Source organism: Lagopus muta, chromosome 4, assembly GCF_023343835.1.
Source record: "Lagopus muta isolate bLagMut1 chromosome 4, bLagMut1 primary, whole genome shotgun sequence".
Taxonomy (NCBI): domain Eukaryota; kingdom Metazoa; phylum Chordata; class Aves; order Galliformes; family Phasianidae; genus Lagopus; species Lagopus muta.
In genome coordinates, this window is record NC_064436.1 from 43121827 (window position 1) to 43136679 (window position 14853).

General features: G+C 38.1%; 1 protein-coding gene across 1 annotated transcript; it reads left to right on the forward strand.

Annotated features, from left to right (window-relative positions):
* Nucleotides 1-6865: 6865 nt before the first annotated feature.
* On the forward strand, nt 6866-14609 carry FRG1 (FSHD region gene 1). The gene is made up of 9 exons (XM_048941186.1): nt 6866-7000; nt 7108-7175; nt 9096-9218; nt 10129-10186; nt 10371-10485; nt 10870-10974; nt 11704-11795; nt 12811-12921; nt 13710-14609. The coding sequence occupies exons 1-9, from the start codon at nt 6939-6941 to the stop codon at nt 13744-13746; spliced, it is 771 nt and encodes a 256-aa protein (XP_048797143.1). The 5' UTR covers nt 6866-6938; the 3' UTR covers nt 13747-14609.
* The last annotated feature ends 244 nt before the right edge of the window (nt 14610-14853 follow it).

Consider the following 14853-nt stretch of genomic DNA (forward strand, 5'->3'; position numbering starts at 1 on the left):
TGACAAATTACACGGATTCAGGAGCTATGGAGAATAAGAGAGGAAAATACTTAGAATAGCTCTTCAAATTCAATTGGGCAGTGAAAACAATCATAGCAGGTAAATGCTCCTGTCATCACAGAAAAAAAAAAAAAAAAAGAAATTATGTGACTATTCTGATAGAATACTTACTTAACAAAGAAAAAACGTACCATTTTCTGGCCAGAAAGAATAGCAGCATTGGGAATGAACACCCTGCCAAGGATTCATCCTCCTATTGAGCTCTGGCAATTCAGATTTCCATTGAAACTATCAAAGATATCCACGTTGTCTCAAAGGACACAGTGTAGCAATTGGATAGATCAATATGATAAGAAAAGGTGTTTCACCAGAGATTAATGATAGAAAGATTGGCATGATGGCACGATGCAAAGGTGTTATAAAGAAGGGAAGAAAATTGCTCACCCATATCAGAAAATTCCAAATTCACAGAGAACAGCTTCACCAAGGAGGTCCTCAGAAAGAGATCCTTCCCTACTGGCAATCAGCCCTTAAATGGGGTCTAATAGAGGTGCAGCCAGGCTCCATCCCTTCTGGTCACAGAGCTGAATTGCCTCCACCTGTGCTTTCAGGGCTGACTGGGTCCTTTCCCCAGGTGCTCAATCAGTGGTTCAGTCCATGACTCAACAGTTCCCACACATATGGGTAACAAAAATATCAGAAAGATTTTTTCTCTTCAGGAAAAAAAAACAAAACAAAAAAAAAAAACAAAACCCACAACATTTTTATTTAAAAAGAAGAAGAAAGACAAAAAAAAAAAAAAAAAAAAAAAAGAACTATGGCTGGCTGCTCCCCATTGTCTTTGGCCAAAGTCAACAGAGAAGCCATACTATGGTGCAGCCTCCTCCTCAGCCACTTCTCAGAAGGCTGTGAAGGTTTGTTTGCAAACCCCTCCTAGACAATGCAACACCACCTGTTTATTTCTTACAGTCACAGAAGAAATGCAAAAAGGAAGAAATCTTTTTGGAAACCAGGCTCTGAGCAAACTGATGTATGTTTGCTGTGGATGTTCCTGCTCATTGCAGAGAAGTTGGACTAGACGACTTTAGACGTCCCTTCCAACTCTAAGGATCCTATGATTCTATGAAACACCCAATAAACACTATTTAAAAATGACTTTTAAATATATATTTATATAGGCTAAAAAATGAACAACAACAATAATGCATATACATGAAATGGCAAATTTGAGCTTATTCTAGACTGCTTGCTTCATTTTCTTTCCCCATGGATCCAGTGGCTTTCCTAATAGCGTAACAAACTCAACCATGTATAGCAAGGGAAATGAGGCTCACTTGAGACAAGACCAAAAGTGCATTCCAGACAGGTAAAAGTTTGCATAGGAACATGTAGAACAAAGCAGGTAACTTGCCACAAAATCCTGTCACATTTAATTTATACACAAATCTGTTTGCAATACAGTACCAGTGGGGAAGGGAATGGGTTTTCAACTACGTTGGCATCAAACATGCTAGTCATTTGTCAGGAAACATCACAAAACTTCAAATACAGTCAACTTGCAGAATCAAATTTCAATCTCATTAAAAAAAAAAATACAATATAGAGCAATAGTTTCTTAAGTGCCAGAAGCAACACAGCTTGATTTTTCAGTCATTACTTTCCTATGATTTACTATGAGTATTTTTTCACAGACTCCTTTCTACATGAGGGTCCTCTCCCATCTCCATTAAGGTGGGAGTTCAAATTGCTGTCCATGAGGAAGGTTATAGCTCATTCCCATACTTATCTAGCAACTTACCTGGCAACTGTTTCAAAACTTACCAGAGTTTAATTATCTTTGTAATTTCTATCTGTTTGATAAATTGGAACACAGATGGGCAGCTAAAAAATACCGATATAGAAACATTCACTGATAGAGATATATATAGCCATATATATACAACTTCCTCAGTAAATCAGGATTTAAAAAAGAGCAGAGCAATTAGTGGAAAAGAATATCAGAATTTGTAGGAAGTAGACACGATAAAGCATTTGGAATGATCTGAAGGCCTGAGCCCAAGAGAGAATCATACTGACTTGGCATCTGTGAGAGACTACTGTATGTTCAAGGCTACCTATTCATCTCTTTTCATACCCTCAGTACCTTACAGAAAGCAGCTTTGGTGAGTGCTCTGTCCCCCACTGCCAAACTGTAGAGCAGTGGTCTCAATGTCTGGGAAAGCAGAATTTGGGAAAGTCTGGATAGCTTCAAAAAGGGTAGCTGCAATAATTTCACAGAGCAAGGGAGGAGTTAAGCGCGGGAGGGAGCAAGCAAAGAGAAGCTGAGAAGCCACAACCACAGGATCTCTAAACCAGGGATGCTGAGCAGTGAGGGCCCAAGCTAGGGCTCCATCCTGCTCCTGACAAGCTCAGAACCTCTCTTCTATTTTTCAAACGCTCTATCTACTACACCATAAACTGAACAGTAGAAGTGCCATTTCAAAAATATTTACTTATCTGTGCTAAAAACCTAACATTACAATTTTAAAGAGGTTTTAAAAAGGTAAATTCAGGTCATATTTAAAATTGAAAAGTTATTAAAAAAGCATTTTCAGCATATGAAGTGCCAAGAATCAAATTATTTTTTATATGCATCTGTCACATCACTGTGGTATGAACCATCATGTCCTGAGGATGCACCAACACTCTCAAACAAATGCTGCAGAACATTATGAGAAACCATTGCGACATTTCAGCGCGTGTACTTTGTCCCAAGGGGAAAAATTACAATGTAGTTGCTCTGGTTCTAACTCACATCAGATTTCAATCCTTCTGTAAATGAGTAAACAAAACTATAGCAGTCTTGGCTGTTATATCAGTCAGCAGCTTAGACATTTCACAAGGGTCCCATACTTACAAATGAAAGCAAAAAAAAAAAACACCAACTATATAGACTGCCAACTCTGCTATCCAAGAAAGCAAATTCAAGTTTCTTTGGTTAGGGGAGGTGTTTTTATATCTCCTAATGTGAGTTTAAAAAGGCAGAAGAAAACTCCAAAATGTCCACGTTTTGGTCCAGGCCTTTCTCAGGCTCTTATGACACTGGGCTATGCCCATGGACACTCAGGTTCAGTTCTCCGCTTTCATCAATTCAGGTGCTTATAGGAGACACTGTAATGATCTTCAAACTCAAGTGATGAAAGTGCACATTTTGCCAATGACACCTCAGCCAGTCTGCCCCATCTGCAGGAGAGGTAGCAAATGATTTCACTCTCTAGGTATTCAAAATAAAATACACACACGGCAAATTCCAAACTGGCAGAAAAACCCAGCCATTAAAAAAAGTGATTTGTTTTCTACATTTGTAAACGCAAAGGCTCCATTTATTTCCACTGCCATAAGGAAAATGAACTGGTATATTTTTTTAAACAATTGTAGCCAGTACATTTGAGACTGTTTTAATTTCAAAAATGCTAACTAGCAAATTAGAGTTTAAATGGCTTTTCTAAAGTGCTACCATTTTAGATACAGTTTTCTGATTGATGGCATCACTTTGCCCTGCAGGAAAAGATTTAATTGTCTGCTTACATATAGTGTAGGGATGGTAGTTGCTGGACTCACTAAGTTAAAAAAAGAAACCTAAAATACATGAATTAACAACCAGGTATATTTTGAGAGCCTGAAAAAATGCATATACATATATACAATTCTTTTAAAATAAAAAATGTATGGTCTATAATCTTCTATCTGTTCATCTGTCTCTACACGATGGGGAAATTCAAATAGCAAGCACAACTGATACGGTCACATTGTAAAAAAGCTTACAGGCATGCTTAACACAGAGCGAGTTGCTTAATTCAACTCACTGGGACTATTCCCAATGCACAAATGTAAGATGTGTGTAATTCTTTCCAGGATCAAGATATGTAAGGATGACCTGTAATGAAAATAAAACTACCTGTATTTTGAAATTTCTTAACCTGCACTTTATTTTTGCAGCTACAGCAGCATCTGGTGGACAAACAACAAAATATACAGTTAATGTGCTTCCATCAATTAATATACATACTTATATTTCAAAATACAGACTGTTATTAATTGCTTTTGTTTAAGTCAATGAGGGGAAAAATAAAGAGAGTCTAGCATGGGTAATTATTAAAAATGTTGAACTTGGAAATGCCTCTTAAACAATGGTTTAAAAAAGGTTATATTCTTAACCACAAGCAGTCAAGACTTTCTTTTTTCATAAAATACAAAGATGTCACCTTTTCCTCCCTTCCAGGAAAGCATTTGTATCTTTGAAGTGCTGGTGACAGTGAATCAATCTACACAAGCCCACTGTAATAAGCGCTTACAAACACCCCCAAGATGCTCGGTTACACAGTCAAAAAAATAAAATCTGTCACAAATAAAGCTGTCAAATTGAAGAACCAGAGTTATGAAAATAACTGAGGGCCCCTGAAGGTTTTCTCTTCATAGAATCAAAGCCCGAAAAGAAAAATAAAGAAAAAAAAATACCCAAAACAACCAAAGACACTTCAGGAAAACTTAGCACGCAATCTTGAAGCAGACTGATCAGCATGGTGACAGGCATTCTTTTGCTCCACTCATTTTCTCTAATTCCTATACACATTGCTCTCTTATTTTTCATATTTCCTTACAGGTATATTTATTCAGAAGCAGTTACAAAAATATTTAATGATGAATGAGAGTCATCCACCTTTGCTAAAATCTGCTTAGTGCTGAGGCTTGACTTAGTTTCCTATGGCCTGCAGACAAGAGATTATAGTATAAAAAGATGAATATACTGACTTAAATGTTTTGGCAATGAATAAGACGTTTTATCTACCACCAAAACCAAGGAAGGAAACAAAGTAACAACCATTCTATTACTGGTTGTAAAATCCTAAATTGACAGTACCAAAATCATTCTAGAAGTCAGGCAATAACCTCTAGAAAGATGAAAACAGAAAATAGAATATACATGAGGATGTGGTTTAAAACAATGGACAGAATACTAACAGCATAACCAGGTTTCTGTCTTCTATTTGGAAATCTGGGTGTTCTCTGGCCCTTCACATATAGTACGGCACATGGGACCTTCATAGCCTGATTGGATACAAGCATTTTCAAACACAGTAATTCCCTGATTTTAACTCCATTAAGAAAACAGAAGTCATCAGCAAGGAGTCCATCATTGCCAAAAGCAATACTAGCCTCTGCTTTTTCAGTTTTTATTTGAAGAACTATTTGCAAAATGCAAATTCCAGGGACTAGCAAATAAATAAATAAATCCATGAAGTCACATATTGGCTATATAGCAGCACCTCGCTTCAAGTTACCCACTTGCCAAAGATTGACCACGGCAAGGAGTGTCTTTCACTAACAAAATGCAACAGATAAAGACAAAGGCAGGAAGGTAGCTTACTTAGGACACACACACAAATAAATAAATAAAAATCTGAATTTACAGACATGAACAGCTTGACTCGAGTATCACTTAAGTCCTTACCTTTTCCCACTCTCCTTCTCTCCAAAGCTTCCAAAAATGGGAGACAACCAAAACTCCTGAAAGCCCACTCCAGATATTTTCACAGCAGATGTAACCATTCCCATACAACTTCACAGCCCCCCCCAAATGAGGTTATTCATGTTAGGCACATAGATACAAGTTAAAAACATTTTAGTTAGAAATAACAGCGTCCTAGATCCAATCAAAGCACCTGCAGAAAACAGCTGCAGTCATCAACAAACTCCAGGGTCATTCACTGGGAAAAGCTACACCTGTGGAGTTCTACCACCTGGCTGTGATTTCAGCGATTTTAAAGGTCTTGACATAACTGTATTTAAGAATCTCACTTCTAGAACCTTTGCAACCCTCAGTAGGTAATAAAATCAGAAATCAAAAGTTAATAATACAATACACGTGCCTGTGTATGTCTGCAAGGCAAGATTTGGCAGAGATGGTATCTCACATTTTACCATCCAGTATCATCAAAGGCAAACTTTGGAAAGCTAAACGCCTTTAATTAACAGGCTAGATGACAAAACATACATTACAAGTGATTGCTCTAGTTTGGACCCCAATTATATGTGTATTAGGAAGAATATTCCCAAATGAAGAAGGTATTTGTTGAGAGGATGGGAAGCTTATCACACCAAAGCTGGCCGTGCCCTACAGGAAAGCCAGGGGATGGATTCTGTGGCATGCCGAGTAACTAAATGGATGGGAACAACTGTCCTAAAGCTCACTATGCTCCAAATATGGCACGTTTGGTACTTACAAGCTTTGTTTCCATGGCTTATCCTCTTGGGCTTCCCTCGAAGCTCCTGCTCCACTGCAGCCTCGTACTTTGTTCTGCCATGCCACCTTCGCCATCCCCTCTGCCACTTGGCAAGGTGGCTGCCCCAAGCGGTGTGCTATGCATCTGTGCTTATGATGGGCATCAGCATGCATCTCTGCAGCACCTGCCAGGCACCTCGGTGAGCCCCAGCACACACCAGAGGGATTCGGTAGGCTCTTTGTTCCCTAGCACTGAGGGTTTAGCAGCTCTGCAAAGAAGTAGGGCAACTCAAGCAGAGCTAGAAGCAAAAGGCAATGGTAATATGATTTTAAAACTCATCCTGCCTGTTGCATGTTTTTGTTGTCCTCTTTCTTTTTAAAAAAAAAAAAACAAAAAAAAACAAAAAAAAACTTTTTTGTTACTTATACACATTAACTACATTAAATATTCTATGTGCGGATTCAGACAATTCTTCCCTCAACGCAGCGCATGCAAAGCCAAAATGTCGGATCGCGCAAACTCCCCCGCCACGCTCGCGGAGCGCGTGCTGCCACCAGGCGGGAAAGTGCAGGCATAGCGCGAGCCCGGGAGGAGCGGGCGGCGAGGAAGTTTGCCGCTCGGCGGCTTCCGTCCGTGGCGCAGGGCCGTGTCCCACCGCGCCCGCCGTAGGCAGACATGGCGGAGTACTCCTGCGTCAAGTCCACCAAGCTCGTTCTCAAAGGGACGAAGGAGAAGAGGTGAGGCTGCCTGCGGTTTTGCTCCTGGGAGCCAGGCCAGGGTACAGCGCTGGCTGCCGGGGGGGTGCATCGGTTGTGCTCTTATTTTTTTACGTCACCCTTTGCAGCAAGAAAAAGCACAAGAACAAGAAAAGGAAAAGGGATGAGGATGCAGAAGAACAACTTGATATCGTTGGTAAGCAGCTTTCTGGGAGTTATGTGACTTTATGGCAGCTTTAGGGAACAGCAGAAGCGGAAAAGATTGTCATAGGACTCCTAAAGCTAAGTGTACCCTATGTTCAGGTTTGTAGTCACTTGTCACCATGTTTGTAAGTTAGAGTCTAGCCTCTTTTCTGCTCAAGTATGTTCCCATATAGTCTTGAGCTCTTTATTTACTTCGATCTCGTTTGGGTTTTTTTGTTTGTTTATTTTCCAGAAGTATTTGCTGTAGGTAGACTTATAATGCTCTTCTATATATTGCTACATGAATAACATGTCTTATGTTATTTGATGTTTTCCTAGTTTGGAGAACGTGTGCTTTCTGTTCTTACTCAGTAGTAGTTACTTCTTGCCTGAGTTCTTTAGTTCACTCATACCTTCAGTCCTTCTGGAAGGAGGTTTTTGTTAGCTTCTTTATTTGTTCTAGTTTGTCACACTGCTGTTATGTGTTCACTCTATAAATTTGTTACTGTTAATTGAAGCCAAAGACACAAACATTATTTTGTATCCAGCTGTAACTTCACTTTTTTTTCTTAAAAGAGGAGGATCAAACTATGTATGTTTTTGAGAGATAACACAACAGACTGCCCTTCAGTGCTGTTTGTCCTTAATTTACCATAAGTTACTTCACAAAAGCAGCTAAAATATATTCAGTCATGAGAGATGTAGATATGTACTGTAGCACCACGCTCCTAACAGGATGTTATTTTCTATTTTGTGCAAAAGCACTGCAAGGGAATTGGTGCCTATTTCTCTGTTAAAAGACCGTAGATGAGAAGATAAGCTACTGTGCTTCACCAAACATCTCAGGTGTTTTGCATTCTTTAGTTTACTTCAATTTCAAAAGAAAATCCTGGAAGAGATTTGGAAAATACATATGCTGATGAATTTACATTGCTCAGGGAGCAATGGCTTAAAATTTGAATGTAGGAAAGTTCCATACAAAAATGCAGAAGAGCTTCTTTGTGATAAGGGTGATGTAGCACTAGAACAGGTTGCCCAGAGACATTGTTGATTCTCCTTCTAAGACTTCTCTGGATGCCTACCTGTGTGACCTATTTTAGCATACTTGCTTTAGCAGGGGGTTGGGCTCAGTGATCTCTTGAGGTCCCTTCCAACACCTGTAATTCTGTCATTCTGTGATCAGTAAGCTGTGACACTACAGGATAAGCAAATGTGCTGCGTGTGTTCTATAAGATTATTTCTGCTTAAGAAAGATAGATTTGCTGAATTTACCATGAGGAAAAAAGACATCATATTTTAATTAATTAAAAATAATTGTCTTAATTAGGCAGAAAATATTTTTAAGATAATGGGAGGAAATGTTACCTGTTTAAATATATAAACACTTTAATTCTAGTTCATGTATGTGAGTAGGGCTACACTGGTAGAACTCTGTGAAGCTCAAATGTACAAACGTTGTTCAGTTGGAAACATCATAAGTCTAAGAACTGCTATTCGTATGAAGTAATTTCACAGAAGATAACTTAAAGGTTTCTGTTGTGTTGGATATGTAGTAATTGGCTGTGACTGCAAAACTGCAAGAGGCAGATCCAGAATAAAAAAAAAAACAAACCTTCCTTGCAAGGTTATCTTCAGCTAGATCAGCTGGATGAATCTAAATGCTCTGTGGTGTTACAGCACTACAGAGGGATGGAGAACAGGAGTCAGTGATTAGGGATAGGAAGGTGGATAGAATAGCAGGATAGCCTGTTCCAGCAGCAACACCATTACATTGGCTGGGTATTATAAAATAATGTACAAAAATCTTAAAATACTGTCGCTATCTATAGGATGTTAAGTCTCTGAGTAGATACAGAAATAATGACTCCTGAACTAATGCAGTTACAAGTTGTGAATACTCCATTAACTGTGATGGTTATTTTGTTTGTTTCAGGAAACTGGTGGGCTGTCAGTAATTTCGGTGAAATTACAGGAACTATAGCTATAGAAATGGATAAAGGAGCTTACATCCATGCCCTTGATAATGGCTTGTTTACGCTTGGAGCACCACACAAAGGTTTGTTTCAGGAAATTTGGAAAAAAAAACAGTTTCAGTAATGAAAAGCATAAATGTAGTATCGTTCAAAGGCAAACAGTTCTACAGCTAAAGGCAGTTCATTACAAATAATGCAGTAATCTTGGCTGTAGCATGACTGAAACCTAATGACTAGCAATCAGTTTCACTTATTTCTTCTTGCTGTTTTATCTGTATAATAAATTGAATCACGTTGGAGATGATTGCTTGTTACTGGATAAAAAGTAATGTAACTTATTAAATTCTTTTATGGTATCAATTTGAGAATGAAACTTGAGGCAAATGAGTTTGAAGGATTATTGCTGCATCCTTTTCAGAATGTATTGGTTTTGCCACTGTGCAAACGTAGTATGGTGTATGGCACTGGTATGGAGGGGGTGAGCTTGTCTTCTACTTTGAGTCTCAACCATCAGTCAGACAAGAAATACTCCACGACCCTCGCGGTGTGTTTTGTCTGAGTGAGTTCAAACCAGCAGTGACAGTATTATCTCACTTTGGTTTTGAGGAATGGAGAGGCCAGTAGCTTTTTAAGGTTTAGGGCTCTGTTCCTGGAGACAAACTGTAATTTTGTTATTGAGAAAATAATATTACAATGAAATTGTGGTTTTCAACATCACCTGGAGAATTACAAAACATTCTTGACTGTAAATTCCTTAGAACAAGGATTATATTTGTGCTGTTTTACTTGAATGTAAGCAAGCACCTCCATTGTTTTTCTTTAAGAATGTGGATATTCTAAAGGAATTTCTAAAGAAGAGCAGTATTGCAGATTTCTATAGTATTCAGCAGTGGCAGTTGTATTGTTTTTCAGCTTGTTTGAAACAGCAGTGTTAACAGATTAAATACTGTGTGTAACACATACCTTGTAACTAATGGAACGTTCATTCCTAAGATGATGAAGGCCCTAGTCCTCCTGAACAGTTTACAGCAGTGAAGTTGTCTGATACAAGGTAACTACTGTAACAAAATGTTACAAGCCTTGATATTTGTTTTCTTTGTTTCTGATATGAATACCTGTTTTTATATTCTCTTAAAATACATTGCATACAAATAACATATTTTTGATTTATTGAAAATTGTGAATTGCTTTAAATCAAGATGTTCTTCGTTGTTTCCCTCCATTTTTTCTTTGAGGATTGCTCTGAAGTCTGGCTATGGGAAATACCTGGGTATAAATTCAGATGGACTTGTTGTCGGGCGTTCAGATGCTATAGGATCAAGAGAGCAATGGGAACCTGTCTTCCAAGATGTAAGCTGCTTAGGATAATTCATTCAGTGTTCTTGGCATCTGACTGCATTTTGACTTGCGATCTGTATTGACAAGCAGTGAAGTGTTATTTACAAGTTGCCTTTTTGCAATTTCTTTCATATTGTAAGTTCTTATCTTCTGTTTTCCCAAGTATGATGTAGTTTTTGTATTTCTTCAGGAATTTTTTCTATGTACTTCAAGTTCCTGCATTTTGGCAGCTATGTAGGAAGTAAGAATGGAGAAGACTGCCAACTAGCTGTTAAATGTCTACATGTAAAAGAACAGAATACACATACAGAGCTTTCTGTTGTATTGTAAAGAATCCATGTTACCATTAAGGTTTATATACAAATTTTATACTAACAGTATGTGATATTTCTACAGAAAAAAATGGCATTACTGGCAGCAAACAGTCGTTTCATTAGGTGTAATGAAGATGGAGACATAGAAGCCAAAAGCAAAACTGCAGGGGAAGAAGAAATGATAAAGGTAATTACCATATTCTACAATTAATGCAGGCCTGGCGTCGATATTCAAGCTTACCCAAGTACTTCTATGCTACAGATTACTGAGGGCATAGAGATACAATTGTTTTCTGTAAGCTACCAAGTGATTTGGCCACAAAAGAGGCAAATGAGCTCCAGGAATGCCTAAACTGAGGTACTTACCTATCTGCTGGAAATACTTATGCCACTAAAGAAGTGGTGGGTAAAACCCTCTCATGATACACCAGATAATTCTGAACTGCTTGGTACAAGAAGGTGAATTCTGGCTGAACCAGCAGCAGAGAAGGGTTATCCAGAATGATGCTGGTGCAGAGATTTCATGTAAGAGGATGTGGAAATACGTCATTTGGACTTGAAAAGCATGTGCCTGCAGATAGAGAGAAGTGTGTATTAGTCAGAGCAATAATACTACAGACCCAGTCTCTCAGAAATACATTTTATCCCTGATAACTATAAACAGTTGTAATGGTGCTGCTTTGAGGGTGGAATTACATCTTACAGTATTTTGAAGTACTATGCTTAATCCTTCCCTGTACTATAGGAAGCTCTTGCTTTTATTGCTGTTTTTTTCTAGTTAACCAGTCTGGAAGCTGAGAACTTAAAGTTTCTCTGACTCTCACTTGGTTATGAAGGTTATATTGTCTTATTTTTAATAAAAAATTGCAATCTAAAGAAGACATTTTCTGTTATGTATTTTCTTCTCCATGAACAGATTCGAACTTGTGCTGAAAGAGAAACTAAGAAGAAAGATGATGTTCCACAGGAAGACAAAGGAAATGTTAAACAGTGTGAAATCAACTATGTGTATGTAGTTGGGAGCTATTAACAGGTTTAAGTAACTTCTTCCTCTTTTCTTTGGGAGCTTCTTTGATGAAAGGGTCAAACTCCCAACCAGTCGGTTACTTCCTCCTACTCAGCAGCAAAAGGACATAATATAGGATGAGAAGGTTCATAGGTCAAGATAAACAGAAGGAGATTGCTTACTAGTTAATGTCACAGAGAAAACAGACAAACTTTGGGGGAAATTAATGTATTGCCTCTTACTACACATATATGGGTATAAGATATGGGTAGTAAGAGAGACAAGCAAAAATTAAAAAACCTATCTTTCCCCTTGCTCCCAAGCTCAACTTCACTTTGTTCTCTTCCACACCTACCCCTCAGCTGGGGACTGGCCAGTACAGGGTAGTTTTTCTTTTCCATGCCTTCATTCTGTGCGTTCCCCTCTAATGTGATCCTCTTCACTGGCTGTAGGAGAATATCCGCTTAGGCTCCTGAATCACCTCCTTTTTCTACTTTGTCCATGGTGTTCATACCATATTTACTGTTTTTCTTCCTTTCCTCTGCTTGTGTGGCAACTTTGTCCTTTCTTAGATGATTGCACAGAGGCATCACCAGCTCTGCTAAATAGACTCGGGTTTACCACGTGGTGGGTCTGTTTAGCATGGGGCAGTTCCTGGCCTCTTCTCACAGGGGTCACACCTGCAGCCTTCTCACTACCAACACCTTGCCACCTACACCCAATGCACCTTCATCACCTTCATTCCTGTCTTGTTTTGCTTCTAGGTGAAGGAGTTGAAGTTCTTCAGAACTTTTAACCATATCACATTAATCATGCATGGTATCATTCCCACTCTGCCTCAAGAAACTGAGTAATTTTCACATAGATAAATTTTAGTGCACTTCTGGTAGTGTGATGGTTTGTTAGATTTTTATTAGGCCAGTTGTCTACTGCAAGATACTCATCACAGTTGTTTTTATTGAAATACAGAACTTGAAGTAAGTTACAGTTCTTAACGTTTTTTCCTCTTTTTTTCAGAAAGAAATTCCAAAGTTTCCAAGACAAAAAGCTGAAAGTAAGCAAAGAAGATACAAAAGCCCTCCGAAAAGCCAGGAAAGAAGGCACTTTTCATGAAGCACTGCTTGACAGGTACTTTAATGTAGAAGAAATAACGCACTAATTTAAAAGTTATTGGGAGATGGGGTTACAGTAAAATTGGATACAAAAAACGGATAGGTTTCATGGAGGGGAAGGCAGAGAGGAGGTACAGATATGAGCACTTCATCCCAGGTCAAGATATTGCAGCAAGTCATAAATGCATTTTTGTTGTTGTTGTTACTCTCCAAATTTTCACATATTTACCTGAAATTTCTGGGTTGGGAAACTCATCAGAACTGAATCATTTGGGCATCTCCAGATTTGCTCAGTTTATTGAGTACAGAGGAGGTGAGCAATGACTCTTTTGAATAATAAGAAATAAGCTTTTAAATTTTTCAGTACCTTTTGGAAAGGGGAGAGCTGCATTTTAAGAAGAAATAGCATTTATTAAGCAGTTTTCAGGTTATTTAGTGAGAATAAATCTCTTATTTCCCCACGGAGCCAGGAATACTGAAACTGTCTTGAACTTTTAAATTGTTTTGTATGGTATAAATTTTCATACATTAATTCATTAAGTGGAAAATGCAGAAGAGTGCTTCTGAGAACTCGTAATTGTAAGCGGTGTGAAAAAATTCACTACAGCCATCATAGATTGAGTGTCAGTTTCAGCTCTCAGTTTGAATTCTATCCCTCAGAGTGATCTGGTGGGTTTTTGTGTTTGCTGTGAGAAACGGAACAGAAAGCTGCTTTCAATGCCTGCTTAAGATTTAGAGTCAAATAAAACATTCAGATGCAATGTCCAGTGTTTAATGTTTTGTTTCGTTCCCCTTTCCACACAGGCGAGCAAAAGTGAAAGCAGACAGATACTGCAAGTGAGAGCCAGCTCGTCCATTTTCTTCTGTGTCTTTGATTATATGATCAGACTGAGAACACAAGTAAAGTCTTTTATAATTGTTTTTACAAAAGCTGTTTTGCTGATGTTTTTATTATGTTATTTTTAAAGGACTGCCTAAGAGCTGTAAATAAGCATTCTCAAAACTATTCTGAAATTTCAATAACTATTACTATTAATATTATGCTACAACTACATGCTATTGAAACAGTAAGATAATTACTTAATGGAAGACAAGTTATTTGATCCACTGATCTCCCAAGGTTGATGAAAGAAACCTGAGTTCAGAGACTGATAAAGGGTAGATGAGAACAGCAAAGTTGTCAACAATAAAATATTGTTAATGGATTGAACTGTCAATAAATAGGTAAATGCCTCGAACAAGCAAGAGGAAATAAATAGAATACATCATACCAGTTACTGAGTAGAACATCTGTGGAACCATCCAATGCAGTGTGAGGTAGGGACCAGAGTGTTCAGAATTCATAAAGCAGTGTTTGAAACAGACCTGTTGTTCAGATTGATAAATTACAAATTCCAGGTGCTGGTGAAAGTCTGGACAAGTCAACCTTAAAACAAATGGAAATGCAATTGTCTTGTAAGAAAAGGGACTGACTGTCTTGATAGCAGGCTCCTCATTTAACAAGAGGAGAAGGATAACTTCAGTCAAACTTGCTAGTTTCTTTAGGGCATAGACTTTAAATAATCTTTAATAAAACAGCAGTGCTTTTCGTAAGGTCATAGTATAATGTGTATTCCTGGTATCTTGTATAAAATGTGTTTTCCTGTGTCTGTTCTGATTACCAAGAGGTTTCTCAATAAAAACATCTCTTTAGGAACTACCTCAGATCACTTACTCTCTCTTTCTATGTAATCTATGTCATAAAGACTACCTGGTAACAATGTTGAGGATTGTTATGGCAATAATTTGAGCTCTCCATGGAGCCTTTACTAACTGTCAATATGAACTGCAGAAATAGTATAAAGTTGTGAGCTAATGCAAGATAGTGATGACTCTAAGAAGCACGAGAACACACCAATAAAGTCTTGGCATATAATGGTAATTTCAATTGTTCTAATTTTACAGGTGG

What these genes read in the sequence shown, in the direction of transcription:
- FRG1 (XM_048941186.1), top strand. Translation starts at nt 6,939, where the DNA reads ATGGCGGAGTACTCCTGCGTCAAGTCCACCAAGCTCGTTCTCAAAGGG. An exon ending in GGGAACCTGTCTTCCAAGAT is followed by an intron (nt 10,486 to 10,869) that starts GTAAGCTGCTTA and finishes ATATTTCTACAG; the next exon opens with AAAAAAATGGCATTACTGGC. An exon ending in CAGTGTGAAATCAACTATGT is followed by an intron (nt 11,796 to 12,810) that starts GTATGTAGTTGG and finishes TCTTTTTTTCAG; the next exon opens with AAAGAAATTCCAAAGTTTCC.